The sequence below is a fragment of the Schistocerca gregaria genome, chromosome X, assembly GCF_023897955.1.
Source record: "Schistocerca gregaria isolate iqSchGreg1 chromosome X, iqSchGreg1.2, whole genome shotgun sequence".
NCBI classification, from domain to species: domain Eukaryota; kingdom Metazoa; phylum Arthropoda; class Insecta; order Orthoptera; family Acrididae; genus Schistocerca; species Schistocerca gregaria.
The window spans coordinates 216,868,896-216,887,289 of NC_064931.1; the positions used below are offsets into that span (position 1 = coordinate 216,868,896).

General features: G+C 40.4%; 1 protein-coding gene across 1 annotated transcript in view; it reads left to right on the forward strand.

Moving 5' to 3' along the window:
• The window catches only part of LOC126298888 (rho GTPase-activating protein 45-like), a 610,977-nt gene that overhangs the window by 510,302 nt on the left and 82,281 nt on the right, over nucleotides 1-18,394 (forward strand). The window contains exons 10-13 of the mRNA XM_049990422.1: nucleotides 4,184-4,379; nucleotides 4,873-5,006; nucleotides 12,273-12,461; nucleotides 12,551-12,735. Of these exons, the coding sequence (XP_049846379.1) occupies nucleotides 4,184-4,379; nucleotides 4,873-5,006; nucleotides 12,273-12,461; nucleotides 12,551-12,735 (704 nt within the window). The remainder of the gene's footprint in view (nucleotides 1-4,183; nucleotides 4,380-4,872; nucleotides 5,007-12,272; nucleotides 12,462-12,550; nucleotides 12,736-18,394) is intronic.

The following is an 18,394-nucleotide window of genomic DNA, read 5'->3' on the forward strand; positions in this document are numbered from 1 at the left end:
TGTTGGGAGAATTTAGAGAACCTGTATTCCAGGAAGACTGTGCAAATATTCTGCCCCCACTATCGTATATCTCGCATAGGTATCATGAGAAGATGATAAGAGAGATTATGCACGTACAGAGGCATATAGGATGATATATACACTCCTGGAAATTGAAATAAGAACACCGTGAATTCATTGTCCCAAGAAGGGGAAACTTTATTGACACATTCCTGGGGTCAGATACATCACATGATCACACTGACAGAACCACAGGCACATAGTCACAGGCAACAGAGTATGCACAATATCGGCACTAGTACAGTGTATATGCACCTTTCGCAGCAATGCAGGCTGCTATTCTCCCATGGAGACGATCGTAGAGATGCTGGATGTAGTCCTGTGGAACGGCTCGCCATGCCATTTCCACCTGGCGCCTCAGTTGGACCAGAGTTCGTGCTGGACGTGCAGACCGCGTGAGACGACGCTTCATCCAGTCCCAAACATGCTCAATGTGGGACAGATCCGGAGATCTTGCTGGCCAGGGTAGTTGACTTACACCTTCTAGAGCACGTTGGGTGGCACGGGATACATGCGGACGTGCATTGTCCTGTTGGAACAGCAAGTTCCCTTGCCGGTCTAGGAATGGTAGAACGATGGATTCGAGGGCGGTTTGGATGTACTGTGCACTATTCAGTGTCCCCTCGACGATCACCAGAGATGTACGGCCAGTGTAGGAGATCTCTCCCCACACCATGATGCCGGGTGTTGGCCCTGTGTGCCTCGGTCGTATGCAGTCCTGATTGTGGCGCTCACCTGAACGGCGCCAAACACGCATACGACCATCATTGGCACCAAGGCAGAAGCGACTCTCATCGCTGAAGACGACACGTCTCCATTCATCCCTCCATTCACGCCTGTCGCGACACCACTGGAGGCGGGCTGCACGATGTTGGGGCGTGAGCGGAAGACGGCCTAACGGTGTGCGGGACCGTAGCCCAGCTTCATGGAGACGGTTGCGAATGGTCCTGGCCGATACCCCAGGAGCAACAGTGTCCCTAATTTGCTGGGAAGTGGCGGTGCGGTCCCCTACGGCACTGCGTAGGATCCTACGGTCTTGGCGTGCATCCGTGCGTCGCTGCGGTCCGGTCCCAGGTCGACGGGCACGTGCACCTTCCGCCGACCACTGGCGACAACATCGATGTACTGTGGAGACCTCACGCCCCACGTGTTGAGCAATTCGGCGGTACGTCCACCCGGCCTCCCGCATGCCCACTATACGCCCTCGCTCAATGTCCGTCAACTGCACTTACGGTTCACGTCCACGCTGTCGCGGCATGCTACCAGTGTTAAAGACTGCGATGGAGCTCCGTATGCCACGGCAAACTGGCTGACACTGACGGCGGCGGTGCACAAATGCAGCGCAGCTAGCGCCATCCGACTGCCAACACCGCGGTTCCTGGTGTGTCCGCTGTGCCGTGCGTGTGATCATTGCTTGTACAGCCCTCTCGCAGTGTCCGGAGCAAGTATGGTGGGTCTGACACACCGGTGTCAATGTGTTCTTTTTTCCATTTCCAGGAGTGTATTTCCCCTTTCCATAAGCGAATTGTGTAGTACAGGGAACTGTCAATACTGATATGAGGTAACCTCCATCATGCATTATAAAGTGGTTTGTGGTGAATACAGGGTGTACCCGAATTCCACAGACAAAATTTGGAGGTTTTTCAGGGATATTTTCTGAGTATTCTAATATAAGGGATCCTCAGTCTGCCCTGGCTCGCCACAGAGTAGTAATGTAATTAGGATTTATTAAGTTTCTTACAACAGTTAGTTTTCTTTTGTGAAAATTCGTTCACAATAGTGAACAGCTCAGCATTTCCTCGTTGTGCTGCTCCTCCCTTGTCTTCTGTCAACTCATATACGATGTGCAGTGGACATTTGCACTCTTGTGAAGTTTAGTGCGGTGTAGATACAGTTGTAAATTGGGACAAGAAATTAAACGAAACCAGTTACACTGTAATGAGCCACAAGAGGTCAATTGAACAAAAATACTCAGAAAGTACCCCTGAAAGGCCACCTATATGCGTATGTGAAAGTAGATCTGACACATTGTTGTAGAAACAGATATACGATAACGCCAGGCACGCACCTCAGGCAGCACTAAAAGTGATCCCTGTTCCTCTGTCGGTATCAAACTGATTGAAAGTACAGAATGTGGTGGTTTCGCTTGGCAATAGAGATTGAACAGTTCTTCCCCACACTTGTGACCAGGCCAGAGAGAGTGGCTCATTGTCATGCATCCCATTCCTAGACAAGCACCCTTTCGGGGTGCAATCTGCAATCCTTTGGCTTGTGGCTTTCCATTGGAACGGGAGGGGGGCAATTCTAAAAGAGAAAGAAACGTTTTCATAATCATTTTTTTATTCAGTTAAAAGTTTCGACTGACAAGAATGTTCCCTATCCTTAACTATCTCTCTCAGTTTGGCCTGGTATTAATTCGTATTGAACTTGCGACCCTCTTAAATAAATTGCGCAACTTGACCTGACTAAATACTGACAAAAAGGATGTCGTCGAGTTACATAACAAAATTATCCAACTCTGAAATAAATCTGACAGCTTTCGAACACAGCACAATGGCATGGAACGCAGCACATTTATTGCATTAAGGTGCTATATTCCGACGAACTGAGGTATCACCCTGTCCTAAACAACAGTGAAAGCGACTGCTTCTGACTGTCCGATTCCTGTGCCCGCACTTTCGGTAGACGCTCGTTGCTGCTCTGAAACTTGCCTACTTACTTGGACTAATATTGTCCTTAATACTCCTCCCTGTGAACTGCTCTGATATCATACTGCGTGCGAGTGAGAACAGCTGCTTGCCCACTGATCAAATAGAAACTGAGCCTACAACCACGCGAGAAAGAGAGCACTTCTAATGTCCAACTGCTGTTAGAGCTGCTTAATTTCCCCATTCTGCTTACAGAGTGATGAATATACAACTCACAAATACGTGCTGGTATATCTACTCGATAATCAATCGGAGTCTAACTGCCTTTGTCCTGCGCGCAAGATGTTTCAGACAGAGACACGTTCTCTCTACTCACGGAGAAGGTCCAGACCCGACAGCTCTATACACAAAACTGACAGCTCCACTATTGCAGAAGACCAGCAGAAGGATCGCACTTTCCTGTCCAATCACAGGGCTCGTCTCTAAACGAGTGCCTCTTTTCTACTTCGAGCCATACATCCTGCCGCCAGTCCACCTAGCAGATGAGTGGAAATTTCCAGCAAAACTCTCACTCCTGCCTAGTTTTTTCAGAATAGTCAATGCCTGTTTTTCCTTCAAATTTAAGCTGTCGCCGTTGGACTGTGACTGGGCTGAAGCCGTTTCGTCAACAAAAATCACTTCTCAGATCTTTCCGATTTTCGAGCTCCAGAGGAAAGGGCAGCTTGGCACCAAGACTATGTATCAACTAATAGCGCACATTTGAAAGGATTTCTTCGTGGTTTGGCACCTGGATCAAGTTTAGGTATAGATAACAGAGTGTTGAGAACACAACAAAAAGGAATGCGTTTTGTGAAAAATGGAACTCTGAAGGTTTTCCATTCTCACTCTTCGATAGAAAACAAATCATCGGTCCAATAACTCAAAAATGAAAGCATGTAACGAGCTTTACTATGATTTTATGGAAAGATATGAAGATTTAGGGCTGAGAACAACTGAACCGACGATTTTGCAACGAGCAGCAGGCTTCAGAAAGAAAGACATTCAAAGAGTTTATGATGGTCTAGGTGATTTGATGGGCAGGTTCAAGTTCATAACCATTTAAAGTCCTGTTAAATCCATTTTTTGCAATAAAAATGTGACTTTTTACTTATTATGGTTTCATGTCCGGTATAACCCCCAAAAATTTAAACGACCAAATGCAAAGGGTGGAAAATAAATAAAAATATCAACAAATGAAAGTCCTTATATAACATATTTTCATAATTCTAGTGAGCTACATATCTTGTACTGTTTAGTGTGAAGAATGTTCCAATACAATCTTCAGGACATATTATGATTTTTAAAAGGCTTAAGTGTCCGGTACAACTCACCCTCTCCTATATGTAAATGAAATGGTAAACTTATTTCCAGCCGTAACATCGGCGTATACGTAGAGCGGCTGATGTGAGCACACTGCTGTAGCATGGTGTGTGTAGTTCCAGGAGCTGTGTGGACGGAGCGCCTTGTACGAGCCAGGAGCACACTATGCAGAGCTGGCCAAGAACCCTGCAGACTGTGAGGAGGAGCTACTGGAGGATCCGTTCATGTTCCAGCTTTTCTACTCGCCGCACAGCATGATCGAGGTCGAGCGCAAGTCAACGGGCTCCATCGAAAGTGAAGATATGTACCAAGGTGAGCAGGTCTTCAGGATTTTCATCATTGTTTTCATTACGTAACTTTCATTCACATGAGTTCACATACTTTTATGCTTTCGCAGTTTGTGTGTGTGTGTGTGTGTGTGTGTGTGTGTGTGTGTGTGTGTGTGCGTGTGCGTGTGTGTGTGTGTTTGTGGTTGCGGTTTGTTACTTCGCTCTGAAGAAGAACAGAACACTGACTGCGACCGTTGCAACGTTCGTAATTTTGTTTATGTGACACTAGAGCACTCGGTGCCTCTAGTATACGGTGATTGATTACCTTTATGCCTTCCATTATTTGTAATTTTAAAATAAGTAAATATAATCCAGTTCACGTATGCCATAGCGGAAATAAGTCTTTCGTTGTATACCTCCTCAAGACAATCATTGGCACATGAGGTTCAAAGGATGGTAGGTAAGTGAAATGTAATATAGATATCTCATTGTAAAGAAGCTTGCGACTTTCTCATAGAACGCTATTTTTTCTATAGATTCTTCTCTCTTCGAGCCAGACACTAAGCAGTCGAAAGCTGCTCTGACACACAATTTTCGCTCTCTGAGGACACCTGGCCGTTGCCGAGAATGTGATTCGTACGTCTATTTCATGGGTGTGGAATGCATAGAGGTCAGTAATTTTGTTTCTTCGTGTCCACATAACATTACACGCTAATATAGTTTATACCAGATTAGATACTGTTATCGTTAAGAGCCACAGAGGCAAATTTATTACACGTACATACAATATCAGATCTCGTGCCATTTTACTTGTGCGTCTTCCTATATCAAATGTGATATGTAAGTACCTGACACTGATAGGATTCCTGCCAAGATACAGTGGATTCGAACGGGAGATCTTATGAAAAAAGCTTAATCAATGCGTTCAGGTTGGTGTCAGTCAACATACACCTAAAATACAAGATATATATTGTTTTATTTCTTGCGTAGCAAAAATTTTCAAACGGATGATAATGTTGTGCAATTCATTTAGATCACACTACCACTCATTACTGAACTAACTTGTAATACTCTGAATACCTACAACGACCAAAAGCTTACTTAGTAGCTGCCTTATAAATGGAACAAGTATAGTTTTTGCATGGTTGCATAGTTTACTATTTGCTTGTTTTATTATCTGGCATTTCCATCAGTGGACAAGTGACGTTAATTCTATAGGTGCACATTTAATAAAATTAAAACGTTCCAGTAAATAAGTTACTTGTTTCTATTTTCTACTATGTCCCATGCGCTTAGGTGTTACAGTCCATTTTCAAGAATTACAGTTTACGCTTTGACCTTGCAGTTGGTTTTGCTTCCCACGTAGTGTTAAAAGCGAGCCGGTTGTAAATTTTGCGAAAATGATAACATGGGTGGAACTGTACGTAAAAATAACTGTGGATTCTTTTGCATTGAACATTATCCATGTGTCATCTGCATCTGTGAAAAAAAATCTGCATTCACACTCCCGCTTGACAAAACTTCCAATTTTATCGACAACTACGACACTAATTGACTGCTCACTTGATTCACAGTTGTTGTTTGATAGGTCAACATTCCAGCCCTGTAAAATTCGTAAATGGTTCGTGGGAATAACGTCTATCGTTTATCCTCTGTGTAAGCTCAAATTTCAAAACTGTGTTATCTTACCGTCGTGATCATTTTGTATTATATACACATGGGAAGTAGTAATACAAGGACTGTTCAAAAAATTCCGGAACATTCGTAAATTCGCGCCAATGGTGTATTGGAGCGAAATGCGGTTGCCATCCCTGCATACGCCTGTGTTTAGTGTATAACTACCGGAAGTTTCATTGTTATATTTGTTAGTTATAGTTCAGTGCTGTATTGAGGAGAACGTTGTATCGCACAGTTAGCGAAATTCGAGACGGCAGAGTTAGAGAAGCAAAGCGTCTGCATTAAATTTTGCGTGAAACTCAAGAAAATCCTTACAGAGACACATTAAATGTTGCAGGAAGCAACTCGTACCCGGCGTTACGATTGGTTCACAAGGTTTAAAAATGGCCGGGCGGAAGTTGAAGATGCCTCTCGTTCAAGACGCCCTTCGGCGTCGACCGATGACACTCATGTCAGGAACATTAAGGAAATTATGCGTGCCAATCGAAGACTGACCGTCCGAGAGGTTGAAGAAGAATGTAACATTTCAGTTCGATCATGTCATGAAATCCTGACACAGCACCTAGAAACGCATCGTGTTTCCGACAAGTTCGTCCCTCATCTCATGAGTCAAGACGAAAAAGACCTTCGCCTCGCAATCTATAAAGAGCTTATACATCGCGCAAAGGAGAAGGAGATGTTTCTTAAGAAAATCATTGCTGGTGATGAGACTTGGGTCTACCGTTATGATGTTGGTATCAAGGTTCGATCTTCACAATAGGTCAAGAAAGGTTTTCTAAGACAAAAAAAAATCGTTAGTTCATATCAAACGTCAATGTCATATTGAAAATTTTCTTGGGATTTGAAGGATAAGTTCATCATTAATTCGTGCCACAGGAACAAACAGTTACTCGATGGTACTATCGACACGTGTTGCGACGCCTGTGAGGAAATGTGCGAAGAAAACGGCCAGGAATGTGGCGAGACAATTCACGGCTCTTGCATCACGATAAGCCACCTGCACATTCATCCCTGTTGGTGCGTGACCATTGCACAAGAACCGAACTCACTGTGCTGAGTCGTCATCCGTACTCTCCAGGTCTGGTCCCTGCAAACTTTTCTTTATTTCCAAAGCTGGAAACCCCGCTGAAAGGACGAAGCTTTGCAACAATAGAAAAGTTAAAAAAAAAATCGCAGACGGCGTTTCGCGCGATTCAACAAGAGGCGTGTGAAGACTGCTTCCGATAGTGGAAATAGCGCCGGGAACGGTGTATCAGTTGCGAAGTAGAATATTTCGAACCATGTACAACTACACTACTGGCCATAAAAATTGCTACACCACGAAAATTACGTGCTACAGACGCGAAATTTAACCGACAGAAGAAGATGCTGTGATATGCAAATGATTAGCTTTTCAGAGCATTGACACAAGTTTGGCGCCGGTGGGGACACCTACAACGTGCTGGCATGACGAAAGTTTACAACCGATTTCTCATACACAAACAGCAATTGACCGGAGTTGCCTGGTGAAACGTTGTTGTGATGCCTCGCTTGAGGAGGAGAAATGCGTATCATCACGTTTCCGACTTTGATAAAGGTCGGATTGCAGCCTATCGCGATTGCGGTTTATCGATATCGCGACATTTCTGCTCGCGTTGGTCGAGATCCAATGACTGTTACCAGAATATGGAATCGGTGGGTTCAGGAGGGTAATACGAAACGCCGTGCTGGATCCCAACGGCCTCGTATCACTAGCAGTCGAGATGACAGGCATCTTATCCGCATGGCTGTAACGGATCGTGCAGCCACGCCTCGATCCCTAAGTAAACAAATGGGGACGTTTGCAAGACAACAACCGTCTGCACGAACAGTTCGACGCCGTTTGCAGCAGCATGGACTATCAGCTCGCAGACCATGGATGCGGCTACCGTTGACGACGCATCACAGACAGGAGTGCGATGGTGTACACAACGACGAACCTGGGTGCACGAATGGCATAACGTCATTTTTTCGGATGAATCCAGGTTCTGTTCACAGTATCATGATGGTCGCATCCGTGTTTGGCGACATCGCGGTGAACGCACATTGGAAGCGCGTATTCGTCATCGGCATACTGGAGTATCACCCGGCGTGATGGCGTGGGGTGCCATTGGTTACACGTCTCGGTCACCTCTTGTTCGCATTGACGGTACTTTGAACAGTGGACGTTACATTTCAGATGTGTTACGACCCGTGGCTCTACCCTTCATTCGATCCCTGCGAAATCCTACATTTCATCAGGGTAATGCACTACCGCATGTTGCAGGTCCTGTACGGGCCTTTCTGGATACAGTAAATGTTCGACTGCTGCCCTGTCCAGCACATTCTCCAGATCTATCACCAATTGAAAACATCTGATCAATGGTGGCCGAGCAACTGGCTCGTCACAATACGCCAGTCACTACTCTTGATGAACTGTGGTATTGTGTTGAAACTGCATGGGCAGCTGTACCTGTACACACCATCCAAGCTTTGTTTGATTCTATGTCCAGTCGTATCAAGGCCGTAATTACGGCCAGAGGTGGTTGTTATGGATACTGATTTCTCAGGATCTATGCACCCAAATTGCGTGAAAATGTAATGACCTGTCAGTTCTAGTATAATATGTTTGTCCAATGAATACGCGTTTAGCATCTGCATTTCTGCTTGGTGTAGCAATTTTAATGGCCAGTAGTGTAATAAAAGGTAAGCATAGAGAAATGTGGACAAAGTTCCGGAATTTTTTGAACTGACCTCATATTTTGAATGACTGTGTCGGAGCCTGTGCTGTCGTAACTTTGACGCCAGTCACACCACTTTCGCAGTACCAGCCAATATAGTTGGACGAGCAGCTCCTTCTCACTCTCAAACTGAGTAAAGGCGCTTGTTATGACTAATGTGGCGCTACAAGTCGGCAGCTGTTCAGTCTTGTAACTTGAATTTTTCAGTCGTAGTTTCAAAAAATGTGCAAATGTGTGTGAATTCCTAAGGGACCAAACTGCTGAGGTCATCGGCCCCAGACTGACACACTACTTAAACTAGCTTGTGCTAAGAACAACACACACACCCATGCCTGAGGGAGGACTCGAACCTGCGGCGGGAGGGGCCGCGCTATTCATGGCGCCTCAAACCGCACGGCCACTCCGCGCGGCTAGTCACAGGTTCAATACCTCAATTTGACAGTAATGTGCTTCTCCATCTTCATTGAAAGTTAGCCTCATTTCAATAGAAAAACGATGCACATTTCAAAATACAGGTTATAAAGATTAATTGCGTTCTTAATTAGGTAAACTTAATTTCTTATTTGATGAGATCGCTCTGATCACAGGCGAGAGGCTCCATGTAGTATTTTTTACGTCTACAGAGTGAACACAATGGCCATCAACAAATTTTAGCATTTGTTTAGGGATATTTTCTGAATATTTTTTCGTAAGGGACCATAGTCTCCGTTACAGACTTAGAGATGTATTTTGTTAATAATATTTCGTCTTCTGTCACAAAATTTTGATATCTAACGTAATTACTGACCAATGCTTTTCAGAGGTACAACTGCATTTTCAAGGACAAAGACAATGGCGTTACATGTGCTTCAGCTTTTTACTCTACGGTTACAGAACGACACCGTTGTTAGTTCCAACGAGTAAACTGTCTCAGGCGAAATTAATAAGGAGAATCCTAGGGGAATGAAGTACTGTAATAGGTTACTTGTGTTTGACCACATAATATTCTTCCCCTGCATTGGCGAAAAACAAATAAAGTAGATTCCTTAGTAGGAGATCTATAAAACTTTTTGAAGCGATGATGCAGACAAAACAGTACGTCTGAGATGTCCTTTCACAGAGTGCAGAGAATAACGAGTTTCTCCATACAGGGGCCCTGTCAAATGGCCGACGCCGGCATACAAATGCTAGAACGCCCAATATATGTGACAGTCATGGAGCCAGTGACAGGCTATCATGCAGTCAGTGCCCTTCACTCAGTAGAGCATATAAAAGATGTGGCGTCTAGCTACCTAGACGTTTTCTGCGATAGTGGCGTGTTAGGCCGTTTACATGTAATTGTGTATGAGTGTGGGCCACGGAGCTCATTGTCGCATTTGGGATATAAGTTAGTAACGCGACAATAGTACATACGGTTCGGAGATGTGCTCTCGGTCTCGTTCCTTTTGCGAGTCTTATAACTGTGTTGCATCCTTAATCCCGTGGGCATGGAAATATTATTCCACAGCAGTAAAGTCATTTCCGCGTGGCAACGTCCATGTACCAGTGGACAGAGTCATTTCGCTTAGTGAATGGTTACTCTCTTCAGGCAAGCTATTTTTATTTACAAACTGTGAGAAATTGTATGTCATTCCGCACACTAATTACTAAGTAGCATATCATTGTTGTACAGCTGAGTCCAACTTAGTATTCATTATAGACATTGTTGAGATACTTTGTATGAAACGCTTGGACGTCTTTATGGATATTCTGGAAGTTAATAACAATCGGACTATCAATATACGCCAGCATTTATAATTTCAAAGATATAGCCAGTTTTCGTTAATCTTTTAATACAGATACAGGTCGATGCAACGTTCGAAATTTCGCAAGATGCGGCTGTCCAGTTAGCTACAGGATAGTAGTTTTGGCCGACTATTTTTTTCAGTTAACAGGATAAATTTAGATATTCACACACTCTGAGCGAGAAGAATATACGACAACATAAATGGTAGAACGGAAACTGTCTAATGACATTTGAGTAGCAAGCTAAACAAGCTCAAAACTTTATTGTGGCATTTCTGGTGTACAAGCTCCCTTTGCCCAGAGATAGTTGAGCTGCCACAAACAAATTTTGCAGCAACCTCTATCATAACAGTATGTACCGAAATGTAAGGAAATAAAACAGCGTAGTATATTATTGATACTCGTAAAAAATTCTCTGGACTACAACCAAGTTCTCTGATAATGCTTTGTGCCAATCACATCTCGTCAGTACTGTCCTCCTGCAAATACCATTTCAATGCCGACGGCACCCAGCTTTACCTCAGCGCCCTACCTAAAGATTTCGGTACTGTGGTCTTCCCGATGAATGATGGTATTTAGCGGTAAGGTGGACCCAATTCTTGAGACCAAAACTAAATGTGGAAAACTCCCACTTAATGTTAGTATCCCATCAAAAATAGTAAGTTCTGTACTACGTGAGAGTTACCACCTACTCTTCTCAATGGTATTCCAATACCATATCATAAAACAGTGGAGAACTTGGATATAACTTTGGATGGGCATCCCAACCGGTTAGGAAATACTGTCGCTACATGCAGGAAGACTTCCACTTTACTCTATGCCTTCAATATGCTTCGTAACAAATCTCAATTCGATGCGAAACTTAAATTTGTGCAGTCACTCGTTCCACCAATCCTCCACTATTTAGATGTAATCCAACACGCCGTATGTAGTGAGAAGTGTGGAGACGGTTAGAATTAATCATGAATGCTTGTGTGTGTACATTAGAAAAATCCGTTTATATGATCATTTGAGTGCTTCATACATTCAGTTAGGTTGGTTACGACCAGACAGTTTACGGGGCAATATTATGTTATGTGTAGTTCCTTGCTCGCCAGCGCGCATTTACACCATTACCTTGCATCAGAGATGTAATACGAAGTACGTGTCATCGTATCATAACAGCAACACAAGCTCTCACTTATTTGGTATCATAGATGTCTCCATCCATAAAACAAAGCATTCGCAAACTCAACGTCTCTTGAATAAGCTACGCTATACGTTGTGCACAGTTCACTGACTTACTGCTCTTACGAAGATGAAGCACTTCTTTCTCTCAACCGCATAACGTTTGTCAAAAATTAGCGTATATTGCCAGATAGCCCTCTTTCAAACAGTAATGGAAATGTACCCGTATTCATTTATGTCAGTCAAGCCTCTTTCATCTTTTTAGTAGTTGGGTTTCATCGCGTTTCTCTTTATATCCCCTTCTCTTACGTCCACTGCTACTAGTACTCACAGTTTAATCCTGCCTGCCTGTAATTCGTCTTTGTGAATTTCTCACGAAAGAATGTAAACACCTTTTTTCTCTGAACTATAGTAATTTACAAATGCTGTAGTCCATATTAGATGTAACTTATAAGGTGCTTTGAAGAAAATCTCAGATAAGTTGAATGCCCGATCAGATGTAAGAGAGGACCTGATGGCGTTAACCTTGCATTTTAAATAACTCAATAGATAAAAAGAAGTAACGCGAATATGTGGCTTCTGTGTTCCAGTGTGGAATGGTGTGTCACAAGAAGTGCGTTGTCGGGCTTTCTATCACGTGTGGTCATCGCCGTCTGCCTCGCAAAGTACCAGTGTTCGGAACAGACTTGAATAACTACTTGTCAGAAACGGCACACCTCATTCCGTTTATTATCTGTAAGTGTATCGATGAAATAGACGCCCGTGGTCGGCAGTCAAAGGTAAGTCTACTGCATACAATTTACACGCTTTCTCACAGCCACCTAACGTACGACATCGATCGAGAAGTTCATTTTTCTTTGTGCCTCAGGGCATCTACAGGGTGTCTGGAGTGAAGACAAAATTGGATAAGCTGTGCAACGCTTTTGAAATAGGTGGGGACCTTGTTGACCTCTCGGATATTCATCCAAATGTGATCGCAGATGTGCTGAAGATTTACCTACGGCAGCTCCCCGAGCCGCTGTTGTCCTTCAAGCTCTATCCAGATTTTGTGAGGTGAGCTTCTCTTGTTATTAACAGTGATATGTGGAACTATAATTTAGGTACATCACCAACTTAATACGTTACTGATTTTTTGCCGTGCTGAGCAGCTAAAGTATTTAATACTAGTCTGCGCTCAGTTTGCTCTGATCTTTCTACATTTTAATACCAAATTCTTTATGTTGGTCCAACTGTTTTGATAGTGTCAAAAGTACGAGGGGCATTCAGGCAGTACCACAATACATTTTCTTCTGAAAGCTGGTTGTTTTTATTCAGGTTTCCTATACACCTTATTATTTTCATTCATTTGGCTAAAAACCCTATTCTTCGACGTAACTTCCATTAAATATGAAGGCCTACTTACTGGGAGGGCCTGCGTGCCGACATGGTACCCTCCTGCTGGTCGACACTGGAGCCAACGTCTTACTTCTTCAGTAACCTTCCCATCATCCATGTGCTGCTTTCCGTGAAGTGCATCTTTCACTCGGCCAAACAGATGGAAGTCGGTAGATGCTAGATCCCGGCTTTAGGGTAGATGAGGAAGAACTATTGGATTAAGTTCTGTGAGTTCCTCTCGGATGCTTAGACTTGTTTCAGGCTTAGCAACAGAGGTGTCCAGTTGTGAAGAGGGGTGTTTCACTGTGATGCGTCGATAACCTCGAATAAGAGTGTCCTCATGTTCCTACATTGTAGGAGTTACAGCGGTGTGTGGCCGACCAGCACGCGGGCGTGGAGCAGGTTTGCGCGACCGTGCTACGATGATGACAGACGCTTCACCCAACAACAACTCACCGTGCATTCGTTCATCGCCAGGACTCCGTAGACTTTCTGCAAGCACCTATGAACAACTGTGATGCTCTGGTTTTCCGCCAGAAGAAACTCAGTGACAGCTCTATGCTGGGAACGCAGCTCCATTACATGCCCCATTTTGAAGGCTATGCATAGCGCCACCATCAATCAGAACTTCATGAAACTATAGAGGCTGAAGTGCGGATATACCACCATGTGCCATAACAAATTCTGCATTTTTCCAACCGTAGCGGAGAAAAAATTTGTTTGGTTTACTGACTTAATGCTCCCTTATGTACAATAACCATTCAGCTGATGTACGGAATGAAGCGACAGTGTTATTTGTTGAAGAATATAGGGTGGATGTGTTGAAGAAAAGTCAGAAAGAATCAGTTTATATCTACAATGTTGGGACAGGACGAAGAGAATACTTAGGTTGAGGCGACGTGTTAGTCGTTTTTCGATAGCTTCGCGTAAGTTATTAATTCTATCTCGGTTTTCACGTCACTTAGGGACAGGCCAGTCTACAGGGTTTCCGCTAGCTAGCGATTATCAGACATCGTAGATGGGGACGATAACCCATCTCTAGTATCGAACTAGTGGCTGCAGACCATTGAAAGTATATCAGTCTGAAGTTTCAGAAAGCTATAATACAAATGTCGAATGGAATAGAATGCCTAGTAGATGCCCAGAGCTGGAACCTGTTATTTGCTGACAAAAGTGATCTTCCAGATGTCAGCTACACATCTTTAAACCATCTTCCAGAAAGAAAACTTCTCCCTAGGGCCTATAAAATTCTGGTTGCCCAGGTGGTGACATTTTGTTTGACAGTCGTCAAGTCAGCTACGAAAACGGTTCTTCAGAGTGACTTATATTACTGTGTAAAAACTTAGAGCTGAAGCATTCCCCTTGATTTTCTACTTATTTGAGATGTATTTCATCTAGTAGTGTGCCTCATCCTTTCTGGGATTAGAACCTTATACTTCACTGGTGTCCAATGGTGCAAATATTTTACATCCTTACTTTTCACAAAATATTAATCTCTGCCAATGGACTGTTCTTGATTCATCGAAAATAATTCACGTCTCACCTCCTGCGTTACCCCTTAATAATATTAGAATTGTTATAATTCACCATCCAGTCAAATAACAATCAGTCTGCCTTCAAACTTTTCCATGCCTCTTTTATGACACAGATGTTACATTCTGTTGCGGTTTCATAATAAATATAGATTGATGTTTAAAAGTGAAAGGCAAACAAACTGGGTTTTGTGTCCCTACTCTTTGTTGATTAATGACAAAGCTTATTAAACAACAGCTTATTAAATTAGCATCAGATAACAAATGTCTAGCGTCCGTGAAGACAATAGTGTGCTATAAACCAAATCTTGTAGACTAAAGACGTTAAGTACTACACAGAATATTTTGTCATATCTTTAGGCAGGAAATGTCTAATCGAGTGGACATTACACGTTCTATGTTACAACTATTAGGGGCTTTAACTACCTATAGTGTGATGCATTTGAATAGGGAAACAAATTGAGAGAGACTACATTACAAGTAATTGATAGGCACCGCACGAGAGTCGCAGTTAAGAACCAGCATCATATGATCTCTGATTTCTAATACACAATGACACAAAATTATTTTTTCTCTGATGAGACACACATGATTATGTATAATATAGGAGATGATTTTCTCATGACATTATAACGATACATTTATTTTAAACTACAGTGTGATAATTAAATGGGACATATTCAGATCAAAATTTATTGCCATATTAAAACACACAATTTCTATGACTGTAGTATAATTAAATTCTAAAAAATTTAACACAGGTACTGAGTTAGGTGATACAGTGCTTACACTTGCATTAGGGATAAGTATGGTTCAAATCGCCATCCAGCCTTCTAACCATCCAGATTTAGGTTTCCCATGATTTCCCTGAATCAGTCCAGGAAAACGCCAGGATGATTCCCCTGGAAAGAGACTGGTCAATTTCCTTCCCCATCCTTCCATAATCTGAGCTTCTGCTCCATCTCTAATAACCAAACTGCAGACATGGAGTTAAACTCTAACCTTCCTTCCTTCCTTCATTTCGTAACACAGGGAAGAGAGAAATAAATTATATTACCCAGAATATATGAAATAGACAAACATATATAAACATAAATCCCACAAATCACATTCAAACTACCCACAATTGTAGTAGATCTATGAGTGTTTTGGTGTAAAGAGCATTTCTGAGTTAAATTTCTAGGATGCCAACCTAGAACCTAGTTTCTCACTGTCCCCAACTAAAAAATAGCATTTCCCTATATCCAAAAGTTAAATTCTACACAATTACAATGGAAAAAAATGGTGAACAAGGCTGAGTTATTTAAAACCCTTAGAAAATTATAGCGCAGCAAATCCTAATTAAAAGGAAATATGAAAATGTTTAAATTTATTCAAATTCAAAAACATGAGGTGGATGAACATTATTTACTTCTTTACTGCGATACACAAAATGTAAAGTTATAGGTCTATCGAATTTATCATCATCATCTTTAAAAATTTTAGTATAACTATCTGGAAGAGTTATTTTATAATTTTATCTACAGGTAGTAAAATTTTATCTCAAAATTTAGTAGGTAAATGTTCAGCTTTTGAAATTACACAAGACTTATGTTTGTTAAATTCTGATAATTTAATGAAAACTTTTAATGAGGCATTACTATAATTATTAAGTTCACTTAATAGGTTTTCAGTGTTACAGTTCTTGGATATTTTTATTTATATAGGGAAAATTTTAAGAAAAGATTAAATTTTTTCCATAAATTTGGAGAAAATTTTAATTTTTGAACAACAAAAAGATCACAGTTTCGATCTTCTCCAATTTTATGAAAATAATTCAAAAGGGAACGAAAACAAGAGGTTAAGAGATCGTTGATTTTTTTCTAAATTTTCATTCATTTGCTTAATCAAAAATCTTCAATAAGTATACTATGTTGGGAATCAGAAGAGAAGCAATAGTATTATTTGGAATCTTCCCATTAAAGAATGCACATAATTTCACTGTAATTTTTTGAGTATTTAAACATTCATACTTCCAGTCACATTAATCACATAAATCCGATATTTTTGAATAAAATTGAAAGGACTCACATTTACATAATTATTTAATAGTGTTATTTTTTAAAATCTCTAAGACAATCATAAGCTTTTAAGAAGTTATTTGGTGGTACAAGGTTTTCATCACAAATATAAATTCTTCTATTGTGCTTGGTTGTTTGTGTAGTAATCTAGAAAGATTTTTGATCCCACAGTATTATTTTTATTATTTAAATTAACATTAACTTCCTAGTCTTGTGTATGGTAAAGAGGATATACAATCATTTCTTCATCTTCGTCACTGTTTTCTATGCATAAACATTTGTGAAATAATTGATTTCTTTTCAATTTTTTGAATATATGTTAGCTGGACAAGAAATTTAATTTTCTCTCTTCCAAAATTTTCATCTAATTCTAATCCATTAACATTATATTTACTAACTCTTTCTGCATCATGTTCTACAGGCTATAATGATGATTTTACTAAATAATGAAAACCATTTTGATTGTTATTTTTTCTGTTCACTACAGTTATTTTACCTTCAATTATTTCTGGTACAACAGTATAACAAGAACCTAAAATTAGATTGTGTCTATTAGCATTTACTTCTGAATTATCTGTATAAAATAAAAACTAACCATATTGTTTCGTTTGCATACCTTTCATTTCAGTTAACAGTTTATTCGTTGATTTTTGATAATAATCTTATCAATTGGTTGTTCTTCATAAAACTTCATTAGTTGTTTTAAAATTTATCTCTCATACTTCTTCTTGTCTTTTAAAATTGACATAAAAGTTCATATTAACTTTGATCTTCTTTGAATTAAAATATTCTATAATTTGGTGATTATTTTAGCCTTAACTTGATTACAAATTATTGAGGCACCAAAATTGTATGTATTTTATTACTTCGATGAGTTATTATTGTTGATGCAAAAGCAGAAGCTCTCCTAAAAGTGCATTTGTTGATCTGAAAAAATCTTCATCAATTTAGAAAATTGAAATGTGGTGAATTTTTCTGATTACTTTTTGTTTAATTTTTTGATATTTATCTAGTCGGAGTTTTTGGAAATAATTCTTATTATCATTATACTTAATTTTATTCTCAGATCTATGCTCAGATTGATTATTTGTTGTTTATTACGAAGAGAATATTTTTTTTAATTTTTCGTTTTACAGATTTGTTGAACTTCTTTTAAGGATTATTTACTGAAATCGTTATCATTATTAATTTGAACTTCAGTTCCTTTAAAAAGATCAATGAATGGCCATTTTTTCATTTTGCATAATTTCTTATTATTTTGCTCAACAGATTTAATGAAGAGGTTTTGCAGATTTTTACTGAATTCATTACTGTTTTCATCGTTATTAATATTGCCAACAGGATCTGCAACAAGATCAGTGAACTGGCTTTTTTTAACTTTATAATAATTCTGCATTTTTTCTGCTTTAGGAATTGATCAAAGTTATTCTAATGTTTTATGTTTTACTTCGTTTTTATTTCTTCCTTTATACATTTCTTTCCTATTAAAATGTTCAATAAATTGAAACAGTTCTTCTCTAGTTACATTTGAATAACCAATTCTTTACAATAATTTTCTAAATCTTTTAAACTCAATCTAACATACCTTTTCAATAATTTTCTAAGTTCTTAAAGAACTCAGCTTTGCCCATTATTTTTTTCATCGCATTTATAGAGAAAGAAATTGTATTTTTTTATTAAAGTGTTTACTGTTAGAAGTACCTTTTGAAATTTTATGTTTGGAGGTTCTTATGTATAAAGATTAAA